The 26,480-nt window shown below is 36.9% G+C and overlaps 1 protein-coding gene across 1 annotated transcript in view; it reads left to right on the top strand.

The window, feature by feature from the left end:
* Positions 1–26,480, top strand: part of IQCM (IQ motif containing M) — a 335,271-nt gene that overhangs the window by 136,341 nt on the left and 172,450 nt on the right. Inside the window, exons 10-11 of the mRNA XM_027117094.1 lie at positions 818–962; positions 9,684–9,818. Coding sequence (XP_026972895.1) covers positions 818–962; positions 9,684–9,818 — 280 coding nt within the window. The remainder of the gene's footprint in view (positions 1–817; positions 963–9,683; positions 9,819–26,480) is intronic.

The following is a 26,480-nucleotide window of genomic DNA, read 5'->3' as shown; positions in this document are numbered from 1 at the left end:
CGCAGTGGTTGAGAGTCCGGCTGCTGATGCAGGGGACGTGGGTTCGTGCCCCGGTCCGGGAAGATCCCACATGTTGTGGAGCGGCTGGGCCCGTAAGCCATGGCTGCTGAGCCTGCACGTCCGGAGCCTGTGCTCCGCAACGGGAGAGGCCACAGCAGTGAGAGGCCCACATACGCAAAAAAAAAAAAAAAAAAAAGAAGTGTATTATAGTAGAATGTATAAAATGAACATACAGAAAAATATAGTCACAGATTAAAGGTAAACTGACAGAACAACATTTGCACATATGCTGAAAAGGGTTACTTTCTTTAATATTGATGGTGTTTTTAGAAATCAACAAGTAAAATCTGAAAATATCCAGTGAAAAATAGGTACAATACATAAATATATAATTTTCAAGAGAAAGAAAATACAAGGATTTGAGCACCCAGAGTGGATAGCTTAGGTAAGAATCATCCATTACAGAGTAATGCCTTAATAAAACTTTTATTTTTTTTCCTGGCTAAGTGGGCTACATATTATAAAAATCTGTACACCAGCCTAGGAAGCTCCTATCACCCATCACCAAAACCTCTTTTTTATGGGAAGTATGAGTATGTAATAACAGAGCAACTCAAAATGATGTTCTCTGAACTTTAGGGAGATTAACCCACTCTATAATGCATGTATTTAACCAAACTTATTTAAAAACATAAATAAAATACATCATAATCTGAGAAACTGGGTGAGACAGATGAAATGAATAGGGCAAAATCAGATTAAATGTAAATAGCAGAAATATATAAAGAGTTCAGCTGTCTATATTGCTCTTTTATAGGCTTTGTATCATGGACCAGATTTGAGAACAGTTATAAACATGTATTGCAGACTAATCCATCGTGTTAAATATCGACTTGGTCTTTGGAGGACGAGACAAATTATAAACCTTACAGAGCTAGAGGAATGGATGGACAGAAAAAAATGTATGTGATGCTATCATTTCTGATTTGATTTTAGATTTGGAATTATTTTAACCATTAATAATTTACATAAAATTTACATATAATTACCCATAGACAACACAAGTAGGCGATATTTTTATTGCTTCAAGCTATTTACTTTTTAAGTTGATGTATATGTGGATTAATTTATTAGGATCTCATTCTGGCTAAACAAAAAGGAAATTTAAAGGAAAGATAGCTAAAGAATGAGATTTCAGAAAGAACATGAACCAGAGCTGCTCCAGAGATCTAAGGAGCAAAAAATAAGAGGCAATCTCTGCCTCTGGGGGATAGAAAAGCTGCTATCACTTTATGACTTTTTATTCTTGAGCTTTAAATTCAAATTCTAGGTTGGTTTAGCTTGAGTTATGTGTCCAACACTTTGCCTTGATAGGGCAAAGAAATCTGCTTGGGAGTTGCATAGAAACTTAGAAACTATATTCATTGAGGGGAGGGAGTAGCTCCCCAAAGGAAAACTACATATTTATAACAGAAGAACAGTTAAAGGACACTGAGCAGACTAAACAACAGATATCCATTACATGTTGCTTATTAGTGTTGAAATTCTACGTGAAGAACAGGTTTTCCAATTTCTATCTTAACTTTCAGAATCCTGATTTTTATTATATTTAATGAATTTATTATTGCTTGATTAGGATGGATATTACAGTCTGTTTCTTGATTAAAAAAAAAAATAAATGAGGACTTCTGGTTTCTGCTTCTGTACATAAGGAGCTTGGAAGTCAACACTATCTTAACAACAAGTAAAAAAGCTGAACAGACTAAAAAATCAACAAGTCTTCTTGGATTCGTAAAAGAGGGGAGACACAGGGCAAACTGCTGCCCCTAAGACTGGAGAGACAGGCATACAAAGTCACAGCTTACCTGAGCAGAGACTCATGAGCAGAATCTGATGTGGGAACCAGTGCTGGGGTAAGAAAAATGAACTGTAATTGACAAATGGCAGGAGCACAATTCTGAGAGTTAAAAATTCCAGAGGATCCAGTCATAAAGGGGCCTCCACAATACTGCGATATTTAACCTCCAGGAGCTCAATCAGATTCCCACAGTAAATATGAGAAAATGAACCATTTTGAAATATGCCAGAGCACTCCATTCTTCTTAACAAGGCCTGCCTTCAGAGGAAACTAATTAACCAGAGCCTAACCTGCTGGGTATTATCAGAGCCTAATTAAACCTGTGGAAGGGAAATACCCAACTCCAGTCCACTCTGACCATCCTGTCCCACCTAAGGAGGAAGAAAAAAACTGGGAAACATTCATAAAGTTCACAGTCCAGAGACATAGGTTCCATAAGAGACTGAGACCTAATCATTAGAACACTTCCTCTCCCCCAGCACCTTATCACCACGTTACTAAAGACCTTTTTGCAGCAGTTTCTTTTACCCACTATGTCATGACTAGCTACATGTATACTACAAGGTATACAAAAACGCAAAAAACACAATTTTTAAAGACAAAGCAAACGTCAGAACCAGACGTGGCAGGGATGTTGGAATTATCAGACTGAGAATTTAAAACAACTATGATTAAATATGCTGATTATGCATAAAATAGACAGCATGCAAGAACAGATGGGCAAGGTAGGCAGAGAGATGGAAATCCCAAGAAAGAACCCCAAAGAAATGATAAAAATAAAAAATATTGTAACAGAAATGAAGAATGCCTCTGATGGGCTTCTTGGAAAGGTGGCTGAGGAAAGATTCTCTGAGCTAGAAATTATATCAATAGAATCCTTGAACACTGAAAAGCAAAGAGAACAAAAACTGAAATAAAAAACAGAACAAAGTATCTAGGGACTGTGGGGCAACTACAAAAGGAGTAACATATGGGAATACCAGAGGGAGAAGAAAGAAACAGAAGAAATATTTATAACAATAATAACTGAGAATTTCCCCAAATTAATGTCAGACACCAAACCACAGATCCATGAAGTCCAGAGAACACCAAGCGGAATAAATTCCAAAAAACTACACCTAGGCGTATCATCTTCAAACTATAGAAAATTAAAGATAAAGACAAAAATTCTGAAAGAAGCCAGATGGGGAAGGCACCTGGCCTCTGGAGAAAAAAAAAAAAAAGAATTACATTTGACTTATCCAAAACCATGCAAGTAAGAAGAATGGCATGAAATAGTTAAAATGTTGAGAGAAATAAAACACCAACCCAGAACTCTGTACCCTTAAAAATTATACTTAAAAAATGAAGGACTTCCTCAGACAAACAGAAATTGAGGGAATTTGTTGCCAGTATATCTGCCTTGCAAAAAGTGTTAAAAGAAATTTCTTAGAGGGGAAATAATATAGGTCAGAAACTCAGACTACAAAAAGTAAAGAAGAGCACTGAAGAAGAAATAAGAAGGTAAAATAAAACATTTATTTTTCTTATTCCTAAGTGATCTTACAGATAACATGTTCAAAATAATACTAACAATATACTCAATTACAATATACATATATAGCTTAGGTATAATTATATATGCTGATATATGTACATGTATGTATAAGTGAAGTGAATGACAACAATTATACAAGGGATGGGAGGGAGGAATTAGAATTATTTTGTTATTGTAAGGTATTTGCACTACCCATGAAGTAGGATAGTGTTATTTGAAAGTGGATTTAGATTAGCTATAAATGTATATTGTGAACTCCAGGGCAACCATTAAAATAAAGTAAAAAAAAAAGGATAATAGGTATGCTTTGAAATGAGAGAAAATAGAAACATATAAAATCCTCAATTAAAATTACAAAAGGCAGAGAAAAGTAGAAGAGAAAAATAAGAACAAAGAAAAAGGGCAACAAATAGAAAACCTATCAGATATAGTAGATCTGAATCCAACTGTGTCAGTAATCACTTTGAACATTAAATGATCTAAATCCACCAATTAAAAGGCAGACATTGTCAGAGTAGGTCAAAAAACACAACCCAATGGTATGCTGTCTACAAGAAACCCACTTTAAATATAAAGACATATATAGGTTAAAAGTAAATGGATGGAGAAAAATGTACCATGCTAACAATAATCAAGATAAAGCAGGAGCAGCTATATTAATTTCAGACAGAGCAGGTTGCAAATTAAGGAAAGTTATCAAAGGTGAAGAAGAGCATTACATAATGATAAAGGGGTCAATTCTCCAAGAATACATTAACAATTGTAATTGTGTATCTGCCTAACAACATAGCATCAAACTACGTGAGGCAAAAACTGATAGAACTACAAGGAGAAATAGATGAATCCACTAACATAGTTGGGCAAAATCCAACACCCATTCATAATAAAACCTCTCAGTAAACAGGAAATAGAGAGGAACTTTCTCAACTTGATAAAGACTATCTACAAAAAAACTACAGCTAACATCATACCTAACGTGAGTAACTCAGAGTTTTCCTACTAAGATCAGGTACATGACAAGGACATCCTCTCTCACCACTCTCTCTCACCACTTCTTTTCAACTTCATGCTGGAAGTTCTTGCTGATGCAATAAAGCAATAAAAGGAAATAAAGGCATACAGATTGGGAAGAAAGAAAACTATCTTTGTTTGCAGATCATATGATCATTTGTGTAGCAAATCTGAAAGAATTGACAAAAACCCTCTGGAACTAGCAAGCCATTTATATCAAGGTTGCAGGATACAAGGTTAATATACAAAAGTTAATTGCTTCCTGGATACCAACAATGAACAAGTAGACTTTGAAATTAAAAACACTACCATTTACATTAGTACCCTCCAAAAATGAAATACTTAGGTTTAAAGATAACAAAATATGTATAAGATCTTTATGAGGAAAACTACAAGACTCCAATGAACAAAATCAAAGAACTAAATAAATGGATAGATATTTCATGTTAATGGATAGGTAGTCTCAATATTGTAAAGATGTCAGTTCTTCCTAACTTGATCTATAGATTTAATGCAATCACATTCAAAATCTCAGCAAATTATTTTGTGGACACCACCAAAATGATTCTAAAGTTTATATGGAGAGGCAAAAGACCAGAATAGCTAACACAATATTGAAGAAGAACAAAATTGGAAGACTGATGCTATCTGACTTCAAGATTTATGATAAGGCTACAAGTTCAAGTGTGATATTGGTGAAAGAATAGACAAATAGATCAGTGGAACAGAATAGAGAGCCCAGAAACAGACCCCTATAAATATAGTCAACTGGTCTTTGACAAAAGAACAAAGGCAATATAATAGGGCAAAGATAGTCTTTTCAACAAATGGTGCTGGACTAACTGGGCATCCATGTGTAAAAAAATAAATCTAAACACAGACTTTACACACTTCACAAAATTAACTCAAAATGGATCATAGACCTAAGTGTAAAATGCAAAACTGTGAAACTCCTAGGAGGTAACATAGGAGAAAACCTAGATGATCTTGGGTATGGTGACTTTTTAGATACACCACCAAAGACATGACTCATTAAAAAATTAATTGATAAACTAGACTACATTAAAATGAAGAACTTTTGCTCTGTGAAAGACAGTATCAAGAGAATGGGAAGATGAGCCACATACTGAAAGAAAATATTTGCAAAAGACATATCTAATAAAGGACTGTTATTCGAAATACATAAGGAACTCTTAAAAGTCAACAATAAGAAAGCAAACAACTTGATTAAGATATGGGCCAAAGATCTCAACAGAGACCTCAGCACAGATAACAAATAAGCATATGGAATGATGTTCCACATCATTTGTCATCAGGGAAGTGCAAATTAAAACAACAAAGAGATACCACTACACACCTATTAAAATGGCCAAAATCCAGAACACTGACAGCACCAAACGCTGGCAAGGATGTGAAGCAGCAGGCACTGTTATTCATTGTTGGTGGGAAAGCAAAATGATACAGCCATTTTGAAAGACAGTTTGGTGTTTTCTTACAAAATTAAACGTACTCTTGCCATACAATCCAGCAATCATTCTCCTTGGTGTTTAGCCACAGGGGATTTATGTTCACACAAACCCTACACATGGATATCTATAGCAGCATTTTCATAATTGCCAAAGCTGGGAAGCAACCTTCCAAGCTTTTCCCTCCATTAGTAGGTGAATGGATAAATAAACTGGTGCACCCAGACAGTGAATATCATTTCGTTATAAGAAGAAATGAGCTGTTAAGCCATGAAAAGAAATGGAGGAACCTTAAGTGCATATTACTAAGTGAAAGAAGCCAATCTGAAAAGGCTACATTCTGTATGATTCCAACTATCTGACATTTTGGAAAAGGCGAAACTGTGGAGAAAATAAAAAGATCGATGGTTGCCTGGGGTGGGATTGGGTGGGGGGAAGGATGAAACAGCAAGCACAGAGGAGTTTTAGGACCATGAAACTATTTTGTACAGTGATGGATACATGTTATTATACATTTGTCCAAACCCAAAGAATATACAACACCAAGGTAAACTATTGGCTTTAGTGATTATGATGTGTCAGTGTAGGTTTATTCTTGATAACAAACGCACCACTCTGGAGTTGGTGCATTGATTAATAATTGATAATGGGGGGAGGAGTTATCTTTGAGTGTGGGGGTAAAGGATTTATGAGAAATTTCTGTATCTCCTTCTCGAGTTTGTTTTAAACTTAAAACTGCTTTTGCATGTGCAGACTCAGTTCCTGGAGAAAGATGGCAACAGCCAAGAAGCAGAAACACGATGGGTGGGTGAAGATTGGCCCCTGCATCCTGGGGGACACGCTGGGGGTCAGGAAGTTCAGCAAAGTGAAGGCCCATAGAAACTTAGAATCCTGAAATTAGAACATTGGAGAGGAGACTGTGAGTTGACTTCTGATAGGCTATGAAGGATGAGACACAACTTCAAAAAGCAGAAAACTCTAGGAGCTGGAACATAATAGCCTGGGAGCAAGAAGTAACTCCCATGGATGTCACTGTGTGAGGGCACAGGGAGTAACTGATGCTCATACAAGGTGAACATTTGCTTGGTTCCCTGTCATCATTGTGTTCCATTTAAGAATTCTTGGATGGGACTTCCCTGGTGGCACAGTGGTTAAGAATTCACCTGTAGGGCTTCCCTGGTGGTGCAGTGGTTGAGAGACTGCCTGCCGATGCAGGGGACACGGGTTCGTGCCCTGGTCCGGGAGGATCCCACATGCCGCGGAGCCGCTGGGCCCGTGAGCCATGGCCACTGAGCCTGCGCGTCCGGAGCCTGTGCTCCGCAACGGGAGAGGCCACAAGAGTGAGAGGCCCGCGTACCGCAAAAAAAAAAAAAAAAAAAAAGAATTCACCTGCCGAGCAACTAAGCCCGTGCTCCACAACTACTGAGCCTGTGCTCTAGAGCTCACGAGCCACAACTACTGAGCCCGCATGCTGCAACTACTGAAGCCCATGCGCCTAGAGCCCGTGCTCCACAACATGTGCACCGCAATGAGAAGCTCAGTCACTGCAATGAAGAGTAGCCCCCGCTTGCCGCAGCTGGAGAAAGCCTGTGCGCAGCAATGAAGACCCAACGCAGCCAAAAATAAATAAGTTTATTTAAAAAAACCAACAATGGCTTTTGTAACTTTTCTTTAAAAACGAAATAAAACTACAACAACAAAATGATCCAAATAACTTATATTTAACTGAAATCAGCAACTTATTGCCTTATAAAGTAAAAGTGCTACATTTTTGGTAGTTTCAGCTAGTCATAAAATGTTTATTTTATAGTGGACTGTAAGTTCCATGAAGACAAGAACTGTGTCTGTTATGTTCATTAATACATACCCACTGTTAACAAATGCTTGGTTTATCAGAAGGGCTCAAAAATATTTTTTGAAAGGATAGTTTTCATTAAGCTTATTAATTATGCTAAAATTATGTACCAAAAGTATTTATCAATAACCAGAATTCTTTGAGTTAGAATGCCTCCTTTTTGGTGGCTAGAGGTTGAGGAAGGAATAATCCAGAGAGAGAAAGAGATTCTATGTAAGTCATAGAATCAGTCACAGAATCATAGAACTCAGATCAGTTTCCCCAGTCCAACAGCCTGGTTTCTAGAGAAAAAAGCAGGAAGGAGCAAAGTATTTGAGAGATGAAAAGGCAGGAAGAAGAAGGCAGAAAGAGAAAACAAGAGAGGCAGAGAAAGAGAAAACTCTTCTTTCATTAGGAAACTGCTGGGGCTTCTTTTACTTAATCCTTTAAAAAGTGAGAGGGAGTGCAACTAACTTATTTGGGGAAATACTGTTAGCAGAATGGAGAAATGAGTCAGGGAAGAGATGGAAGGAAGGAAAAGGTGCATCATCCATCCGTCTAACCAAAGGTGACCACATGGTTACCATGTGGGCAACCAGAGCTTAATCCCTCTAGGGGACAGTGTAGCCACCTTGCCTCAAGTGCTGTGTCTTTACCTGCCAACTCCCCCAGTCAGAGATGAAGAGCTGCTCCAATGGGAGCCTTGATCGCCTGGCACTTCTGGCTTGCTGCACAGGTAGGCAGAGTGGAGTCCTGCAGCCAGAGGGACCCCTTAGGCAATGAAATGCAGGTGCTGGAAATTTAAATCAGATTAGCATGCACAGACATGTAAGGGACAAGGCAATATGAATGGAGACAGCAACTGCTCTAGTTTGCTTGTTAGAATAGAAAAAATCATAGAGATATTAAATAGACATTTATGTTTATTTTCTGCTGTGTTTCAGAATCTGGAATAGCTACTCGTATTCAGGCAATCACTAAATGTTTCTTGAACTTGTTGATGTCTTATGACTGTCCATCTCAACTGAATGAGTGGATGAGTGAATGGATAGAAAATTGAAGTCTATATGGTTGATTGTCGGAATGATACATTAACTTCTGTTAGAAACCACTTTGGTGCCCTTTGTCATTGGAAGCCCGTATTTCAGAGCTAAACCTGTGCTGAGGACAGACCCTGTCAACTTGTAAATGCTGATTAACAATCAGATTTATGGGGCTAATCCATATACTTTAGAATGGAGACTCAATTTCATCTTTTTGAAACAAAAATAAAGTGGAGAACTACACTTACGAAACGCGTGCATCAGTTCTCTTGGTCATTATCTAAACCCTGTCTAATGCCAAGTATGGGAAATAGGTGAGGGTTGTCCCGACTGGATGATTTTCTGGGGAAGCCTTGAGCCAGGAGTGACAAAAGACATTAAAGTAGGAAGTAGGAATGCATGATGTTACCAAAAAGTAGATATTTTAAGGGCAAAATCAGCAGTAGAATAAGCAGTCCAATGTGGAATCACCAATTCAAGTAAATAGTTAGAATGTGGGTAGAAGTCAAAAAGAGATGAAAAAATTAGGGAAACTAATCAAAACTAATAAAAAATGCATGCTGAAATGGGTCAACAGAAATCAGGCCCCCAGAAGCCCTGAGCTATGTCTTACGATGTGGTTTGAACGTTGATATATGTAGAGTCTATGGACAACTGTCATGTAAACCAGGCCAGAGGATGCCAGTGTTCTCTTTGGGGAAGCAAGACCAAATTTCCCTCCTTTGGAGTGGGGGAGGGAGAAGCATGCCCACTTCCTCTGCCTGCCCCAGGAGGCTGACATGGTCCTACTCACCTCATGGAGGCTTATCACCAGACATCAAAATAAAACTGGAGTGAAAGTGTCTTCAAATCCAGATCACACTTTCAGGTGGGGTGTATATTTGATTTGTTATTTACAAAGAAAATATTTTATTTTATCTTTTTTTCCTTGTAGTCTATGAAACAGTGTTTGCTAGAAGAGAAGATTGGCAAGGATTAGAAAGAAGTGAGCTCCTTAAGTACTTCAATGACTGTGGTCATTTCCCAATGCACCAGCAAATTGATGAGGTTTGGGACCTGGTCCATAGAGGTATTTTCTCATTTCTTTTTTTTGCTTTCTCCTTTCTTTTTTTCCTCCGTGTTTTCCTCCTTTGTTCTTTCCTTCCTTCTCTTACTTTCATTAAACTTGTCTTATAAGTCCCTTTTTTTCAAATTTTCAAAACCTGATTTTAATATATCAGAAAGAAGAGATTAAAAGAACAGGTTAAAAGAAGTTAATACGGTAAAATTATTTTTAGAGAGGTAGAAGAGATTCTTTAGCTTTTTAAGCTTTTAATGTATTTTTGATACAATATAAGTTATGTCAGGATATATTTTAAACCACCATGTATTTTAAATACTGATGCTAAAATGATTTCTGCTGAATAGATTTGGTACCAAAGAATATAGTCAAGTTTAAATGTTTAAACATTATCAATTATTTCAATGCAATAGATTTTCACAGTTAGAAACATTTCTTTTCTGAACAGTCAATAAGTGAAATGATAATATTGTTTTTGTATGGGAATATTTAGTAAGTTAAATGGAACAACATTTCTCCATTCTCTAAAGATTAGTAATGGAGTGCAAATTGTCACCAAGTTTTGGGAAATCTCATTGAATGTTCCTTAACTCCTTAAGATTCTTCTCATCATTTCTTTCTGTGTCCACACTAATGCTATGGCTGGCTGCCATGTTTAAAGATGATGAATGATGTACCCGTAATTTAATTGAGAGGAAAAGATAAACAAGCAAAACAAAATATTTCAGGACCTTTTTTTTTTAGTAGAGGTGAAGGGCCCACATACCAGTAGGAAGGTATGATTAATGTCAGAGTGACAAGGTTGAAGCTTCATTAAAGGTTGAAGTTCTCTTCCTTTGTTAGTTCTTAGTGTAATTATCTAATTCTTTACCTATGTATGGACTTTGCTTTGCCACTACTGAATCCCTAGTACCTAGAAAAGTTTTCTAGACTCTTGGTAAATATTTGTTCACAGTCTGGAGAAGCATCCAGATCATGTTGGATGTTTAAGCAAATTTTTCCTGATGACAAAAACATTAAATATTTATTATAGAAAATTTGGGAATATAGAAATATATAAGATTACTAACCAATAGCAATTAACATTTGATGTTCATCATTCCCAGTTTTTTTCTGTGCATATAACATTTTTATGAAAATTGGAATTTTCTAAATATTTGAAAATCTACTTTTTTGCTTAACAATACTCATTAATTTCCAAGCCATAAGTATCTTTTACAACATTATTTATGATAGAGTAATAACTTGTCATAAGGGTATTCTGTATTTACTATTTATATTTAAATTCTTACCATTTTTCTTTATAATAAATAATAATAAAATTTTAAAAATTGAATGCAGCAAAATAAAATCAATTAGGGATTTCAGAAACTTATACTTCAGAAACTTGGTAATTTAAAATATGTTTTTCTTCAAATTAACAGTTTCATAGTGATATTTTCCTTCACTGATTATTTTGGAGTATATCATAAAGGCTTAGGTTTAGGGCATGGCTTAGTATTAGCTTGACTGGATTTAATTCCTGGCTTCAGCACTTATTAGCTGTATGTCTTTGGACAAGTTATTTATCTCTGCTATGCCTTACTTTATATATATGTAAAAGGAAGATAATACTCTAAGTCATTGGGCTGTTATGAGATTAAAATGAAATAATTCATGTAAAACATGTGGCCCATTATAAGTGCTCAATAAATGTTTGCTATTATTATTCTTAAATAATTTTAAGTATACTTAGATAATTATGACAATTAATTTTCATAATTTTTATTTTGAAAATGTTAAAATGTTGAACCTAATTGTTGAATGACGTATTTCTATAGAGATTTTTGTATTGAATGTTATCAACTGGTTTACACCCATATCATCTCTTGCTTACCATAATGACCTGTGTGCTAGAGAAGATGATATGCTCATTTTTGTTCATTTTACAAATGAGAGAACTGAGACTTAGAGACCTTTTTAAGTCATTAGGAGAGCAGAAACTATCCCTGGTCTATTCAAGTCAAGTTCAATGCTCTTTCCATTTTACTATGTGAAATAAAATTTAAAAGTTCAGTGTTACAAAAGCATAATTAGATAGATGGTTAAAATATTCTTGACAGAAAGTATTGCCTTTTATTGATCTTTCACAGACTAGATAATGCCTTGCAATATAGTAGGTTTTCTGAAAATGATGTACTCTATTAAATTTCTTATGAAAACTAGAATTTTCAAAAGAACAGTTAGTATAAAACATACTGTTTTTATTATAATGCCTAAAATTGGGAAGCTTTCCTTTATAGAAAGAAGCCACTCTAACATAATTTAAAATATATGTCCAATTATGCTGCTACATCCAGTTCAAAAATTCTAGTGGTTTATAAGAAGCTTTAATTTAAAATGGAGATATTCTAAAATAATGGAAAGAAAACAGAAAATTTATGGGAAATGGAGCTAAATTAATGTTTTCTGCTTGCTTCTTCTAAGAGAATCTGATTTTATGCATTTTGGATTGTCAATCTTCTTCATTCATACTGACTTATTTGATTGTGGATAATAGCTCCAGATGTGCAACCTACACATTTTTTCATCCAGTAGAATATTTCACCTAACCCATATGTACTTAATTAAACTGATTAACTTCGTCAGTGTATGACACCAAGTAGGTCAAAGTTCCAAAACTGTCTGTATGTGTTCAGGTATTTTTAGCTTTTTTTTTTTTCCATTTTTTTTCTTATCACTATGGTAACAAAAAATTGTGACTGAGGATGTGATTTTTGTCTGAAAATCTTCCTTTGGGGTAATGAAGCCCCTTCAGACTGCATGTAGTGGCTGATCTTAAAAGCTGAAGACTATGCAAACATGAGAACCTTTACTTGATATTCATTTACATCTCAACAAATGAAACTAATAACAATAGGATGGCATATCTCAAAGGAAAGAAAATCATAATTTGGTTCTATATTATCTATCCTCATATCTAACTAATTTTAGAAGTTTGAACTTTGAAGGTTTTCCAGTGTTTTCTTAACACATAAATAGAACTTTTAGGTTGTTGTCTGCAATTGAAATGAACTCAACAATGAAGACAAATCCACTTTCACTGTGGAGCCCTAGACAAAAATGTTAAAACCCTAAATACCCTCTGCATCTGAAGAAACAATGGTCTGAGATAGGATATGAATTATTTCAGCCTCTCTGACTAGTTGGTGGCAAATTGTAACTGTATCCTGGGCCTCCTGCTCCTCAGGGCACAGCTTTACCCACTACAAACAGACAACACTGGATTTTCTGTTATTTTCTCAAGATATGGCTTTATGTTATTAAATGGAGAGCATATAATGAGTTTCCCCTAAAATTGTTTTCATATGAACAAGCTGTCTAATAATAAGATTTTTTTTTTTAATTTTTTTTTTGTGGGACGCGGGCCTCTCACTGTTGTGGCCTCTCCCGTTGTGGAGCACAGGCTCCGGAAACGCAGGCTCAGTGGCCATGGCTCACGGGCCCAGCTGCTCCACGGCATGTGGGATCCTCCCGGACCGGGGCACGACCCCGCGTCCCCTGCATCGGCAGGCGGACTCTCAACCACGGTGCCACCAGGGAAGCCCTAATGATAAGATTTTGATTAAGCATAGAAGGGATTAAAGAGGACCAAAAAAGGTAGTATTCTAGGGCATAAGAAATTTTAATGATAAAAGAATGCAAGGAGATTGGTTCAAGATGGCGGAGTAGAAGGATATGCTCTCACTCCCTCTTTCAAAAACACCGGAATCACAACTAACTGCTGAACAATCATCGACAAGGAAACACTGGAACTCACCAAAACAGATATCCCACATGCAAAGACAAAGGAGAAGCTGCAATGAGAAGGTAGGAGGGGTGCTATCACAATAAAATCAAATCCCATAACTGCTGGGTGGTTAACTCACAAACTGGAGAACACTTATACCACAGAAGCCCACCCACTGGAGTGAAGGTTCTGAGCCACATGTCAGGCTTCCCAACCTGGGGGTCTGGCAATGAGAGGAAGAATTCCTAGAGAATCAGACTTTGAAGGCTAGCGGGATTTGATTGCAGGACTTCAGCAGGACTGAGGGAAACAGAAACTCCACTCTTGGAGGGCACACACAAAGTAGCGTGTGCATCGGGAGCCAGGGGAAGGAGCAGTGACCCCATAGGAGACTGAACCAGACCTACCTGCTAGTGTTGGAGGGTCTCCTGCAGAGGTGGGGGTCAGCTGTGGCTCACCAAGGGACAAGGACACTGGCAGCAGAAGTTCTGCAAAGTACTCCTTGGCGTGAGCCCTCCCAAAGTCTGCCATTAGCCCAACCAAAGAGCCCGGGCTCCAGTGTTGGGTCACCTCAGGCCAAACAACCAACAGGGAGGGAACCCAGCCCCACTCATCAGCATCAAGCAGATTAAAGTTTTACTGAGCTCTGCCCACCAGAGCAACAGCCAGCTCTACCCACCACCAGTCCCTCCCATCAGGAAACTTCCACAAGCCTCTTAGATAGCCTCATCCACCAGAGGGCAGACAGCAGAAGCAAGAAGAACTATAATCCTGCAACCTGTGGAACAAAAACCACATTCACAGAAAGACAGACAAGATGAAAAGGCAGAGGGCTATGTACCAGATGAAGGAACAACAAAGAACCCCAGAGAAACAACTAAATGAAGTGGAGATAGGCAACCTTCCAGAAAAAGAATTCAGAATAATGATGGTGAAGATAATCCAGGACCTCGGGAAAAGAATGGAGGCAAAGATCAAGAAGATGCAAGAAATGTTTAACAAAGATCTAGAAGAATTAAAGAACAAAAAAACAGAGATGAACAATAAAATAACTGAAATGAAAAATACACTAGAAGGAATCAATAGCAGAATAACTGAGGCAGAAGAACAGATAAGTGGCCTGGAAGACAGAATGGTGGAATTCACTGCTGCAGAATGGAATAAAGAAAAAAAATGAAAAGAAATGAAGACAGCCTAAGAGACCTCTGGGACAACATTAAACGCAACAACATTCACATTATAGGGGGTCCCAGAAGGAGGAGAGAGAGAAAGGCCCCGAGAAAATATTTGAAGAGAAAACTTCCCTAACATGGGAAAGGAAATACTTCCCTAACATGGGAAAGGAAATACCCACCCATGTCCAGGAAGTGCAGAGAGTCCCATACAGGATAAACCCAAGGAGAAACACGTCGAGATACATAGAAGTCAAATTGGCAAAAATAAAAGACAAAGAAAAATTATTGAAAGCAGCAAGGGAAAAATGACAAATAACATATAAGGGAACTCCCATAAGGTTAACAGCTGATTTCTCAGCAGAAACTCTACAAGCCAGAAGGGAATGGCATGATATACTTAAAGTGATGAAAGGGAAGAACCTACAACCAAGATTACTCTACCCAGCAAGGATCTCATTCAGATTCAATGGAGAAGTCAAAAGCTTTACAGACAAGCAAAAGCCAAGAGAATTCAGCACCACCAAACCAGCGCTACAGCAAATGCTAAAGGAACTTCTCTAAGTGGGAAACACAAGAGAAGAAAAGGACCTACAAAAACAAACACAAAACAATCAAGAAAATGGTAAATGGAACATACATATCGATAATTACCTTAAATGTGAATGGATTAAATGCTCCAACCAAAAGACACAGGCTTGCTGAATGGATACAAAAACAAAACCCATATATATGCTGTCTATAAGAGAAAAACTTCAGACCTAGGGACACATACAGACTGAAAGCGAGGGAATGGAAAAAGATATTCCATGCAAATGGAAATCAGAAGAAAGCTGGAGTAGCAATACTCATATCAGATAAAATGACTTTAAAATAAAGAATGTTATAAGAGACAAGGAAGGACACTAGATAATGATCAAGGGATCAATCCAAGAAGAAGACATAACAATTATAAATATATATGCACCCAACATAGGAGCACCTCAATACATAAGGCAACTGCTAACAGCTCTAAAAGAGGAAACTGACAGTAACACAATAAGAGTGGGGGACTTTAACACTTCACTTACACCAATAGACAGATCATCCAAACAGAAAATTAATAAGGAAACAAAAGATTTAAATGACACAATAGACCAGATAGATTTAATTGGTATTTATAGGACATTCCATCCAAAAACAGCAGATTACACTTTCTTCTCAAGTTTGCATGGAACGTTCTCCAGGATAGATCACATCTTGTGTTACAAATCAAGCCTCAGTAAATTTAAGAAAATTCAAATCATATCAAGCATCTTTTCTGACCACAATCCTATGATATTAGAAATCAAGTACAGGGAAAAAACGTAAAAAACACAAACACGTGGAGGCTAAACAATACGTTACTAAATAACCAATAGATCACAGAATAAATCAAAGTGGAAATCAAAAAATACCTAGAGACAAATCACAATGAAAACAGGACAATCCAAAACCTATGGCATGCAGCAAAAGCAGTTCTAAGAGGGAAGTTTATAGCTATACAAACCTACATCAAGAAACAAGAAAAATCTCAAACAATCTAACGTTACACCTGAAGGAACTAGAGATAGAAGAAGAAACAAAACCCAACATTAGCAGAAGGAAAGAAATCATAAAGATCAGAGCAGAAATAAATGAAATAGAAACAAAGAAAACAATAGCAAAGATCAATAAAACTAAAAGCTGGTTCTTTGGGAAGATAGACAAAATTGGTAAACCATTAGCCAAACTCATCAAGAAAAAGAGGGAGAGGACTCAAATCAATAAAATTAGAAATGAAAAAGGAGAAGTTATAACAGACACCACAGAAATACAAAGCATCCTAAGAAACTAGTACAAGCAACTCTATGCCAATAAAATGGACAACCTGGAAGAAATGGACAAATTCTTAGAAAGGTATAACCTTCCAAGACTGAACTAGGAAGAAACAGAAAATATGAACAGACCAATCACAAGTAATGAAATTGAAACTGTGATTAAAAATCTCCCAACAAACAAAAGTCCAGGACCAGATGGCTTCAGAGGTGAATTCTATCAAACATTTAGAGAGGAGCTAACACCCATCCTTCGCAAACTCTTCCAAAAAATTGCAGAGGAAGGAACAGACCCGAACTCATTCTACAAGGCCACCATCACCCTGATACCAAAACCAGACAAAGATACTACAAAAAAAGGAAATTAGAGACCAATATCACTGATGAATATAGATGCAGAAATCCTCAACAAAATAGCAAACAGAATCCAATAGCACATTAAAAGGATCATACACCATGATCAAGTGGGGTTTATCCCAGAGATGCAAGGATTCTTCAGTATACTCAAACCAATCAGTGTGATACACCATATTAAGAAATTGAAGAATAAAAACCATATGATCCTCTTAATAGATGCAGAAAAAGCTTTTGACAAAATTCAACACCCATTTATGATAAAAACTCTCGAGAAAGTGCACATAGAGGAAACCTACTTCAACATAATAAAGGCCATATGTGACAAACCCACAGCAAACATCGTTCTCAATGGTGAATAACTAAAAGCATTTCCTCTAAGATCAGGAACAAGACAAGGATGTACACTCTAACCACTATTATTCAACATAGTTTTGGAAGTCCTAGCCATGGCAATCAGAGAAGAAAAAGAAATAAAAGGAATACAAGTTGGAAAAGAAGAAGTAAAACTGTCACTGTTTGCAGATGACATGATACTATACATAGAGAATTGTAAAGATGCCACCAGAAAACTACTAGAGCTAATCAATGAATTTGGTAAAGTTGTGAGATACAAGATTAATGCACAGAAATCTCTTGCATTTCTATACACTAATGATGAAAAATCTGAAAGAGAAATTAAGGAAACACTCCCATTTACCATTGCAACAAAAAGAATAAAATACCTAAGAATAAACCTACCTAAGGAGACAAAAGACCTGTATGCAGAAAATTATAAGACACTGATGAAAGATATTAAAGATGATACCAATAGATGGAGAGATATACCATGTTCTTGGATTGGAAGAATCAATATTGTGAAAATGACTCTACTACCCAAAGCAATCTACAGATTCAGTGCAATCCCTATCAAATTTCCAATGGCACTTTTTACAGAACTAGAACAAAAAATCTTAAAATTTGTATGGAGACACAAAAGACCCTGAATAGCCAAAGCAGTCTTAAGGGAAAAAAATGGAGCTGGAGGAATCAGACTCCCTGACTTCAGACTATACTACAAAGTGACAGTAATCAAGACAATATGGTACTGGCACAAAAACAGAAATATATATCAATGGAACAGGATAGAAAGCCCAGAGATAAACCCACGCACATATGGTCAACTAATGTATGATAAAGGAGGCAGATATACAGTGGAGAAAAGGCAGTCTCTTCAATAAGTGGTGCTGGGAAAACTGGACAGCTACATGTAAAAGAATGAAATTAGAACACTCCCTAACACCATACACAACAATAAACTCAAAATGGATTAGAGACCTAAATTAAGACTGGACACTATAAAACTCTTACAGGAAAACATAGGAAGAACACTCTTTGACATAAATCACAGCAAGATCGTTTTTGATCCTCCTCCTAGAGTAATGGAAATAAAAACAAAAATAAAGAAATGGAACCTAATGAAACTTAAAAGCTTTTGCACAGCAAAGGAAACCATAAACAAGATGAAAAGACAACCCTCAGAATGGGAGAAAATATTTGCAAATGAATCATCGGACAAAGGATTAATCTCCAAATTATATAAACAGCTCATGCAGCTCAATATTAAAAAAACAAGCAGCCCAATCCAAAAATGGGCAGAAGACCTAAATAGACATTTCTCCAAAGAAGACATACAGATGGCCAGGAAGCACATGAAAAGGTGCTCAACATCACTCATTATTAGAGAAATGCAAATCAAAACTACAATGAGATGTCACCTCATACCAGTTAGAATGGGCATCATCAGAAAATCTACAAACAACAAATGCTGGAGAGGGTGTGAAGAAAAGGGAACCCTCTTGCACTGTTGGCGGGAATGTAAATTGATACAGCCACTATGGAGAACAATATGGAGGTTCCTTAAAGAACTAAAAATAGAATTACCATATGACCCAGCAATCCCTCTACTGGGTATATACCCAGGGAAAACTATAATTCCAAAAGAGACATGTACCACAATATTCATTGCAGTACTGTTTGCAATAGCCAGGACATGGAAGCAACCTAAATGCCCGTCAACAGACGAATGGATAAAGAAGATGTGGTACATATATACAATGGAATATTACTCAGCCATAAAAAAGTATGAAATTGGGTCAATTGTAGATATGTGGATGCATCTAGAGACTTTCATACACAGTGAAGTAAGTCAGAAAGAGAAAAACAAATATCGTATGTTAACGCATATATGTGGAACCTAGCAAATGGAACAGATGAACTGGTTTGCAGAGCAGAAACTGAGACACAGAAGTAGAGAAAAAACGTATGGACACCAAGGGGGGAAAGCGGTGGGGGGTGGGGATGGTGGTGTGATGAATTGGGAGATTGGGATTGACATGTATACACTGATGTGTATGAAATGGATGACTAATAAGAAAATAAATAAATAAACATTAAAAAAAATAACGCAGAATTATCAGAGGTAACATGTTACAAAAGCCTTATTTTAAATTACTTCTAAAAAAGAAAGGATTTCCCTGATGGCACAGTGGTTAAGAATCCACCTGCCAATGCAGGGGACATGGGTTCGATCCCTGGTCTGGGAAGATGCCACCTGCCGCGGAGCAACTAAGCCCATGCGCCACAACTACTCAGCCTGCGCTCTAGAGCCTGTGAGCCACAACTACTGAGCCCCCGCTCTCTGCAACTAGAGAAAGCCCATGTGCAGCAATGAAGATCCAACATAGCCAAAAATAAATAAATAAATAATAAATAAAAAAGAAATTTAACACATTCTTGTCATAAATCATTTTGAAAATGCATACAAAAAGCAAAGATGAAATGAAAAATACTGACAGTTTTATGAATCAGAATGACTAGAGGTCAACTACAGCAGGTAGCCAGGTCTTTTAAAGATCTCTTAGTGCCACCATAACCATTTGGGGAAAGTGTCTGGCAATCTGTCTTCTTTTTTTTATATATATATTAAAAATGTGATCACACTATGTATTTATGTTGCTGGTACAAATCTCAATCCATGAACTCACTGTTTCTCTATAAGGAGTTAATTTTTATTTCTAACCTCCATCCATTAAGCTTTAATTTCAGTCAGTTTGGCTTTTCGTTGTCTTTTTATGAGTTTGTGGCCAGATAATGATGGCGGGCTATGTAGCATGTGGCGCGTCCTGCCCCACTGATCTGAAATATCTGCTCATTTATCTCTTATCAAGTGTGTTATGTATACTGTTAATGCCAATGGGTGTTGATTTTTTTCTTACCTCTTCAAATCAGTTTAGATTCCTTTGATGGCTTGTTATGCGGAGAAAATGATTCTCATTTTAGACATATTGATATTGGTCAGGTCTTCAGATCCTTGTCATGATCCAGTTCAGTAGAGCTCATGACGTATAGGTCTACATTTATTCACTAGAGGAGGATAAAATGCTCAAAAATGTGGAGGCAGGTAAATGAATATAATTCCTAGCACAAAATCTACTTATCAGAAATGAAGCAATAAAGATGATTAAGGCATGTGGTCAATATTAGGAAAGTCTGGCACCCATGCTGATGACTGAACAACAGGAATAGTCTTTCTACTATCACTTCCACTTCACCAATGAGTCCAATGAATTGTACTGCCATGAAGTTTTTTAGCAGGATTTAAGTATTTTGTTATGCAACACTGGATAGCTTGAGAAGTGTTTGACGTTTGTCCCACCTGCTCTGAGGGATTACTGCTAAGGTCCCCTGAATCTACAGACTCTTTCTGTGCATTACAAAGATATAAAGGTTTTGTCAGTGGTGTAGTGTAACCCTGTGTAAAAGGATGCCACTTTTTTCCCCCTGGTATTTTAACCGATATTCTCTAATGCTTTCAGCCATGTGAAAGGTACAAGCACTTTCTCTTCTCTGATGGATAATTTCTGGTATAAGTCATAAAGAGAAAGGTAATGCATTAGAGCATATTATATGGATGTCTTCCTTGGTTGAGACAATCCAGAATCTTTTTTGATAAAATTGTTGTTGCAAATATATTCAACAAAGATCTTCTAAGCACTTAATATGTGCTATGAAATGTAATGTGGTTCAAAGGTTTCAGAGTCTCCATAATAACTGGAGGGACATGCACATATATAACCGGATAAATACAATGTTGTAAATGCTTACACATTCACACATGTATCAGGTGCTAAGATGATACAGATATTAATTATGTCTTAAGTTTGGAAATCAGGGAAAGTTATAGAGTGTATTTAAGACTTAGTCAATCATTGTAGGATGAGTTAACTAGATAAAAAAAAGACCAAGGTTTAACGCATAAGGGATTGTGTGCAAAGCAAATTAGAATTTACAGGGTTTCTGGTAACACTGAATAGAGGAGACGTGTCTGCTGGGTGGGTACCTGGAGAGGGCACGGTGTTACTAAAACTGCTGACTAAAAGATGCCAGATCATTCACTGAGATCTAGTTGATGGGGGCTGCTTTTCCCTATAGGATTCCTCTTATTTTAAGTCCCTTATTCAGCTGTCATCTGCCTATTGAAAATGGATGTTTCCAAATGCACAATGCAAATTAGATTTTGGATATAAATCAGTTTGTGACAGTAGGAGCTATTTAAACACTTTTCCCTAGAGCTTGAATACCCCTGAATAAACTAGAGACCAAACCCTAGGGGCAAAGAGCAATCCTGAAATGTCTGACTCTCCTCACCTTGCTTCAGCTACCTAATCCAAGCAGCTGCTCCTAAAATTCTGCCTGCTTTCTCCTCTAACACTTTTAAAAGATAGTTCTTGACATTTTGTCTCATCTTACATTATTTAACACTGTTAATGCCTTTTTTTGACCCTATCCATGGCTGTGCAAAGCCTGTGAAAGCCTATGCTAATGATATGCCCTGGGAATGGTCATTGCCTGTGGAAAACTTTCCCCTTTCCTTTCTTTTCTATCCTACAGTCACATGAGTTGTTACTCCGATTATTAGGTTACCCTAATTAGCCATTCTGGGTTTCTTTAAAACTTTGAGTCTTTTATTATTTGGGTTGAAATATTTGTACCATTGTTATATAAGCTGCACAGAGAATCTGATTAAATTGTGTAATATTACTGAACACCAGCTATTCTTCTAAAGCCTGTCTGTTTTCTTTAAGTAGAAAATAACCATCTTTAAGAAACAGCAGGAACAGCAGGGGTTTGAGAGTGGTGTAACTTCAATAAAGGTATAATTACTTTTATAAGTCTGTTAGAGAACAAGGCTTTAGGCTTCTTTTGTTAGATCATTGTTTATTAAGATTACACACCCAGTACTCCTAACACATGGAGATCCACCAGCAAGTCTTTGTTTTATGTGATTGAATTACTATAAGATCAGGAATATAAACTCCTCGGTGAGAACAACTTTGCTCTGGAAGTCTCTGATAAATGAAAGAAATGTTAATATAAAATATTTCATCAGAAATTCTTATGAAATGCAAAATTTTATGTTACAGTATAATTATTCCAACATCATAAGCACTGCATTAAAGAGCTTTATTTCTTCTGGCATTTCACTTGATCCAGAGTCCTGTTAATTCCCACAGTGAAGTGAAAATGTCCAAAGGGCTTAAAGTAATTCTCAGACCTTTACGGTCAAGTAAGTTTTACAGTTCTCAATTCACTTCTTAAGTCACCTTTAGGAATGAACATTTTCTAGCATTCCTGAATCAAGCTTTTAAAAGGAATTATGCTCTGCTCAATAAAGCACCATGACACTCCTATGCTGTGAAGTCTATCATGCTGATCTAAGTTATAAGTGGTATTGAAATGAAAGCTTGTGATTCAGATTCATAAAAACAAGCCTCTTGCAGGATGCTGCCAGTTTGGCAGCATAGAAGCCAAAAGTTAATGCTAAAGGATTGTTTCCTTAAAGATTATCTCTTCAGGTACAAACCCACGAGAGTTTCATTTTGGTATTTCTGTTTCCAAAATTTAAAATTCTGTGACTGTTACCACACTGAAGTCAACAGAAGTGTTGTTTTTTTTTTTTAAATCAGAGTCATGTTGGCCTGTTGTGCAAGGAGATGTTTATAGAGTAAGCTTCTTTTAGAGCATAGTTTCTTAGGAATCTTAATGTAAATATCTTATTTTCTACCATAAAGATGTTGGGTTTCTATTCTTTAGAAGTATTCCTGCCAGTGATTCTTTATCTACCAATGCTTATATATATTTTTAGCATGATGAGGGACCAGACATCTTTTTAGCTGATGTTGTTTAGTGGTTTGGATATAGAGGACTTGATTTTCATATACATCCTTAAATGCACTTATAATCCTTTGAGGTAAAAATAGGAATACCCATGTAAGCACATTAGTATAGCATGTGCATTATAGTTAGTAACTCCCATCAGTACTAATAACTGCCTATAAGAAAGGCAGATATCATAACCTTCTCTTCCTTTTATTTTTTTATGGAGTTTAATTCATAGTACCAATCAGAGAAGACACAAAATTGAGTGTACACCTACAATTTATTGTGCATATTTTCTAGCACCGAGATTTACATTGAATATTAAATAATCACTTAAACTAGTGGCTCTTAGCCAAGGTCTCATAACATATTCATGTATTTAAATAAGTTGTAAAGTGAATTCCAAATCTTTTGATTCTAAGAAAGTTAATGTACCCGGACTTTTAAAGTAAGAAATAAATTTGAATGGATTAAAAGATAATTCCTATAACTTGCACTTGCTGGAATTCCAAAGACTTTGTCAAGGAGAGAGAAGATGGAACCATCGCTAGAGTGCTAGAACTCCATGGCAGTGCGGTCTCTGTGCCATGCAGTGAGCCTCACCCTTGGGCTGTTGGAGCCAGAAAGAGAATGAGAACCCCTGTCTTGCATTAATGCCCCCTATGAGCTAAATAATTTCTAGCAGGTAAATCTTAATCTGCTTAATCTTCCCTTGGAAAAAAAATTCTAATTATTGTACAGAATAAGGAGTAGGGTTGCTTTTCAGGGATGAGATGATTGCTTGTATAACTACTGCATACCTCTTGCTGACGCCATGCTTTCGTATTTTCTGTGGATACCTAAAACCAATCATTGTTTGGAACACTTCTAATACTATGTTCTTCATGGTGTTTTGGTTACAGTGAAAGACAAAGAGGTCTATTACCAACTACCATATTCTAAATGGTTAGTCTGCAGATGATAACTAGCTCCTTAACATAAAATTTACAGGATGTAGCATTTGGAGTACCTTAAGGAATTTTAATTTTCTATTTACTTCCCGCTGTTTTGTGTTCTCAGTCTTCTGAAGGTGCTTGCCGATAACAGTTTTCGCTGCATCTTGAGCTCTCATTTTCTAGAGTCTTCATTTCTAATGATTGTATTTCGAAAGCTACTTAATTATAATACTTCCTAGGTTGTAACTAGATTTTTTCATTACCAGTAATATCTTCCATCTTTCTTTTCAGCCTATTACCCTCCGATCCCCTCCTCATATGTTTTTGGCTCTTCTCCCCTTTCAATAAATCTGCAACCCCATGGGGACATTCAATCCATTAACTTTACTATGTTTACAGTATTCATAACCCCTGAGATTTTTTACCTTTCTCCTTACTCAGCTTAGATTCATTCCGTGGTACCCCTGCATACATTTTTAACCTCCTCACCCACCGCAGACTTATTTTCCAACAGGCTGACTCTGATAAAACAAACTTTCTGCTTAGTTCATGTAGATAAACATGACATGGCTGGAGAAAAATCATAACTAGGCTGATTTATTTCACTTTCAATTTCTGATCACAAATGTCAAGTGGACCCTCAGAATAGCCAGGCAATTTTATTCCACTTTTCAAGTTAATTCAGTCTCTTCCTCTCCCCAATTAATATTCCACATGATCTTGGCCCTCCTCAAACTAAATATCTCATCTTCCTCCTTTCTGTTGATGACCTTGTCTCTAATAAAACTGATATAGCAGACACAATTAGAAAAGATTATTTTATCTTCCTACCTCCCAATCTATCAACCTTCCAGCATCTTCAGCCTCAGAACCTGCTTTTCTTCCTCCTGCAATGGATGAACTTTCCCTGTTCATCCCTTCTTGACCACAGTCTCCTGTTGTCTCTGACTTACTCAGGGATTTTATTACTGTCTTTACTTTCTTTACTCCAGATTATTTCCTGTCTTACCTCTGTTATTTATTTCTGCTCTCCTGGACTGTATCTCAAGAGCATACAAACATGCCGAGAAATTTGCCATCTGACAAACACCCTCCCTAGATGTCACATAATCTATTGTTCTTCTTCAATTATCATTCCATTTCTTTGCTCTCCTTTATAAGAAACTCCTCAAAATATGGAGTCTATTTGCCGAGTCTACTTCCTTCTTTACCTCCTATACCATTCTTCTTTTTAAGACATATTATCAAGTACTTCAGACGTATAAAAAGAACCAGTAAAATATATAATAAACACCACTCAAGTAGTGAGCTAGTGCTGCATGTATCAACATGGATAAATATTTGTAAAAAGAATTATGAAAAAAGAAAGTTTCAAAAGGACACAATTTATGTAAAACTTGTTGATATTCAAAATGATATTTTATATTGTTTGAGAGCACATATATATGCAGTAAAAGCATAAAAACATGAATGGTAAAGGAAGACAGCAAATTCAGAATAATGACTACTTCTCTTTTTCTTTCCCACCAAAGAAAAAACAGCTTTATAAGGAGTCTGGGCATGTCAGGGAACCTCAGTCAGTTACAGAGAAGAGAGGCTAACATTGGTACAGAGCAAGAATCTAGCATTTAAAAAGCCAAATGTGAAACTAAAACCTCCATCTTAATAACCTCACAGTCAGAAATGCTGCCGAATTTAGCCCAGATGAAACTTCTCTGGAAGCTGCTGGTGAAATAATGAGATTTTTGCATAAAGGGAGAGCTCTCCAGCACAGCTAAGTCTGAGCTCCATATAAGGTTATGGGTCTGGAGTGAAAGAAATCGAGAAAAAGATAAGGGGGATGATACACTGCTTCTACCAGATGTCAAATTTCCAACTAAATCTGGGTCTGTTTCCGGATATTCATTTCTATTTCTTTTATCTCTTAGTATATGCCTAAACTAGCACCCCAATTGGTATAGCTTTGTAATGAGCCATACCTGGCAGGGGAAGTTCTACTACTTTTTTTTTTTTTTTTTTTGCCTTGGAACTTCTTTAATTTTTTCACTATTTATAAATGTGGGAATGGGGACTTACCTGGTGGCACAGTGGTTAAGAATCTGCCTGCCAATGCAGGGGACACGGGTTCGAGCCCTGATCCGGGAAGATCCCACATGCCACGGAGCAACTAAGCCCATGTTCCACAACTACTGAGCCTGCGCTCTAGAGCCCATGAGCCACAACTACTGAGCCCATGTGCCACAACTACTGAAGACCTCCTGCCTACAGCCTGTGCTCTGCAACGAGAAACCACCGCAGTGAGAAGCCCCCACACTGCAACAAAGAGTTAGCCCCTGCTTACCACAACTAGAGAAAGCCCGCACACAGAAACGAAGACCCAATGCAGCCAAAAATAAAATTAATTA

The sequence above is a fragment of the Aethalodelphis obliquidens genome, unplaced genomic scaffold (genome assembly GCF_003676395.1).
Source record: "Aethalodelphis obliquidens isolate GAN/ISIS:26980383/991018 unplaced genomic scaffold, ASM367639v1 scaffold17, whole genome shotgun sequence".
Classification (NCBI taxonomy): Eukaryota; Metazoa; Chordata; class Mammalia; order Artiodactyla; family Delphinidae; genus Aethalodelphis; species Aethalodelphis obliquidens.
Note: the sequence above shows the minus strand (reverse complement) of the source record. Positions and strands in the feature narration are given on the sequence as shown.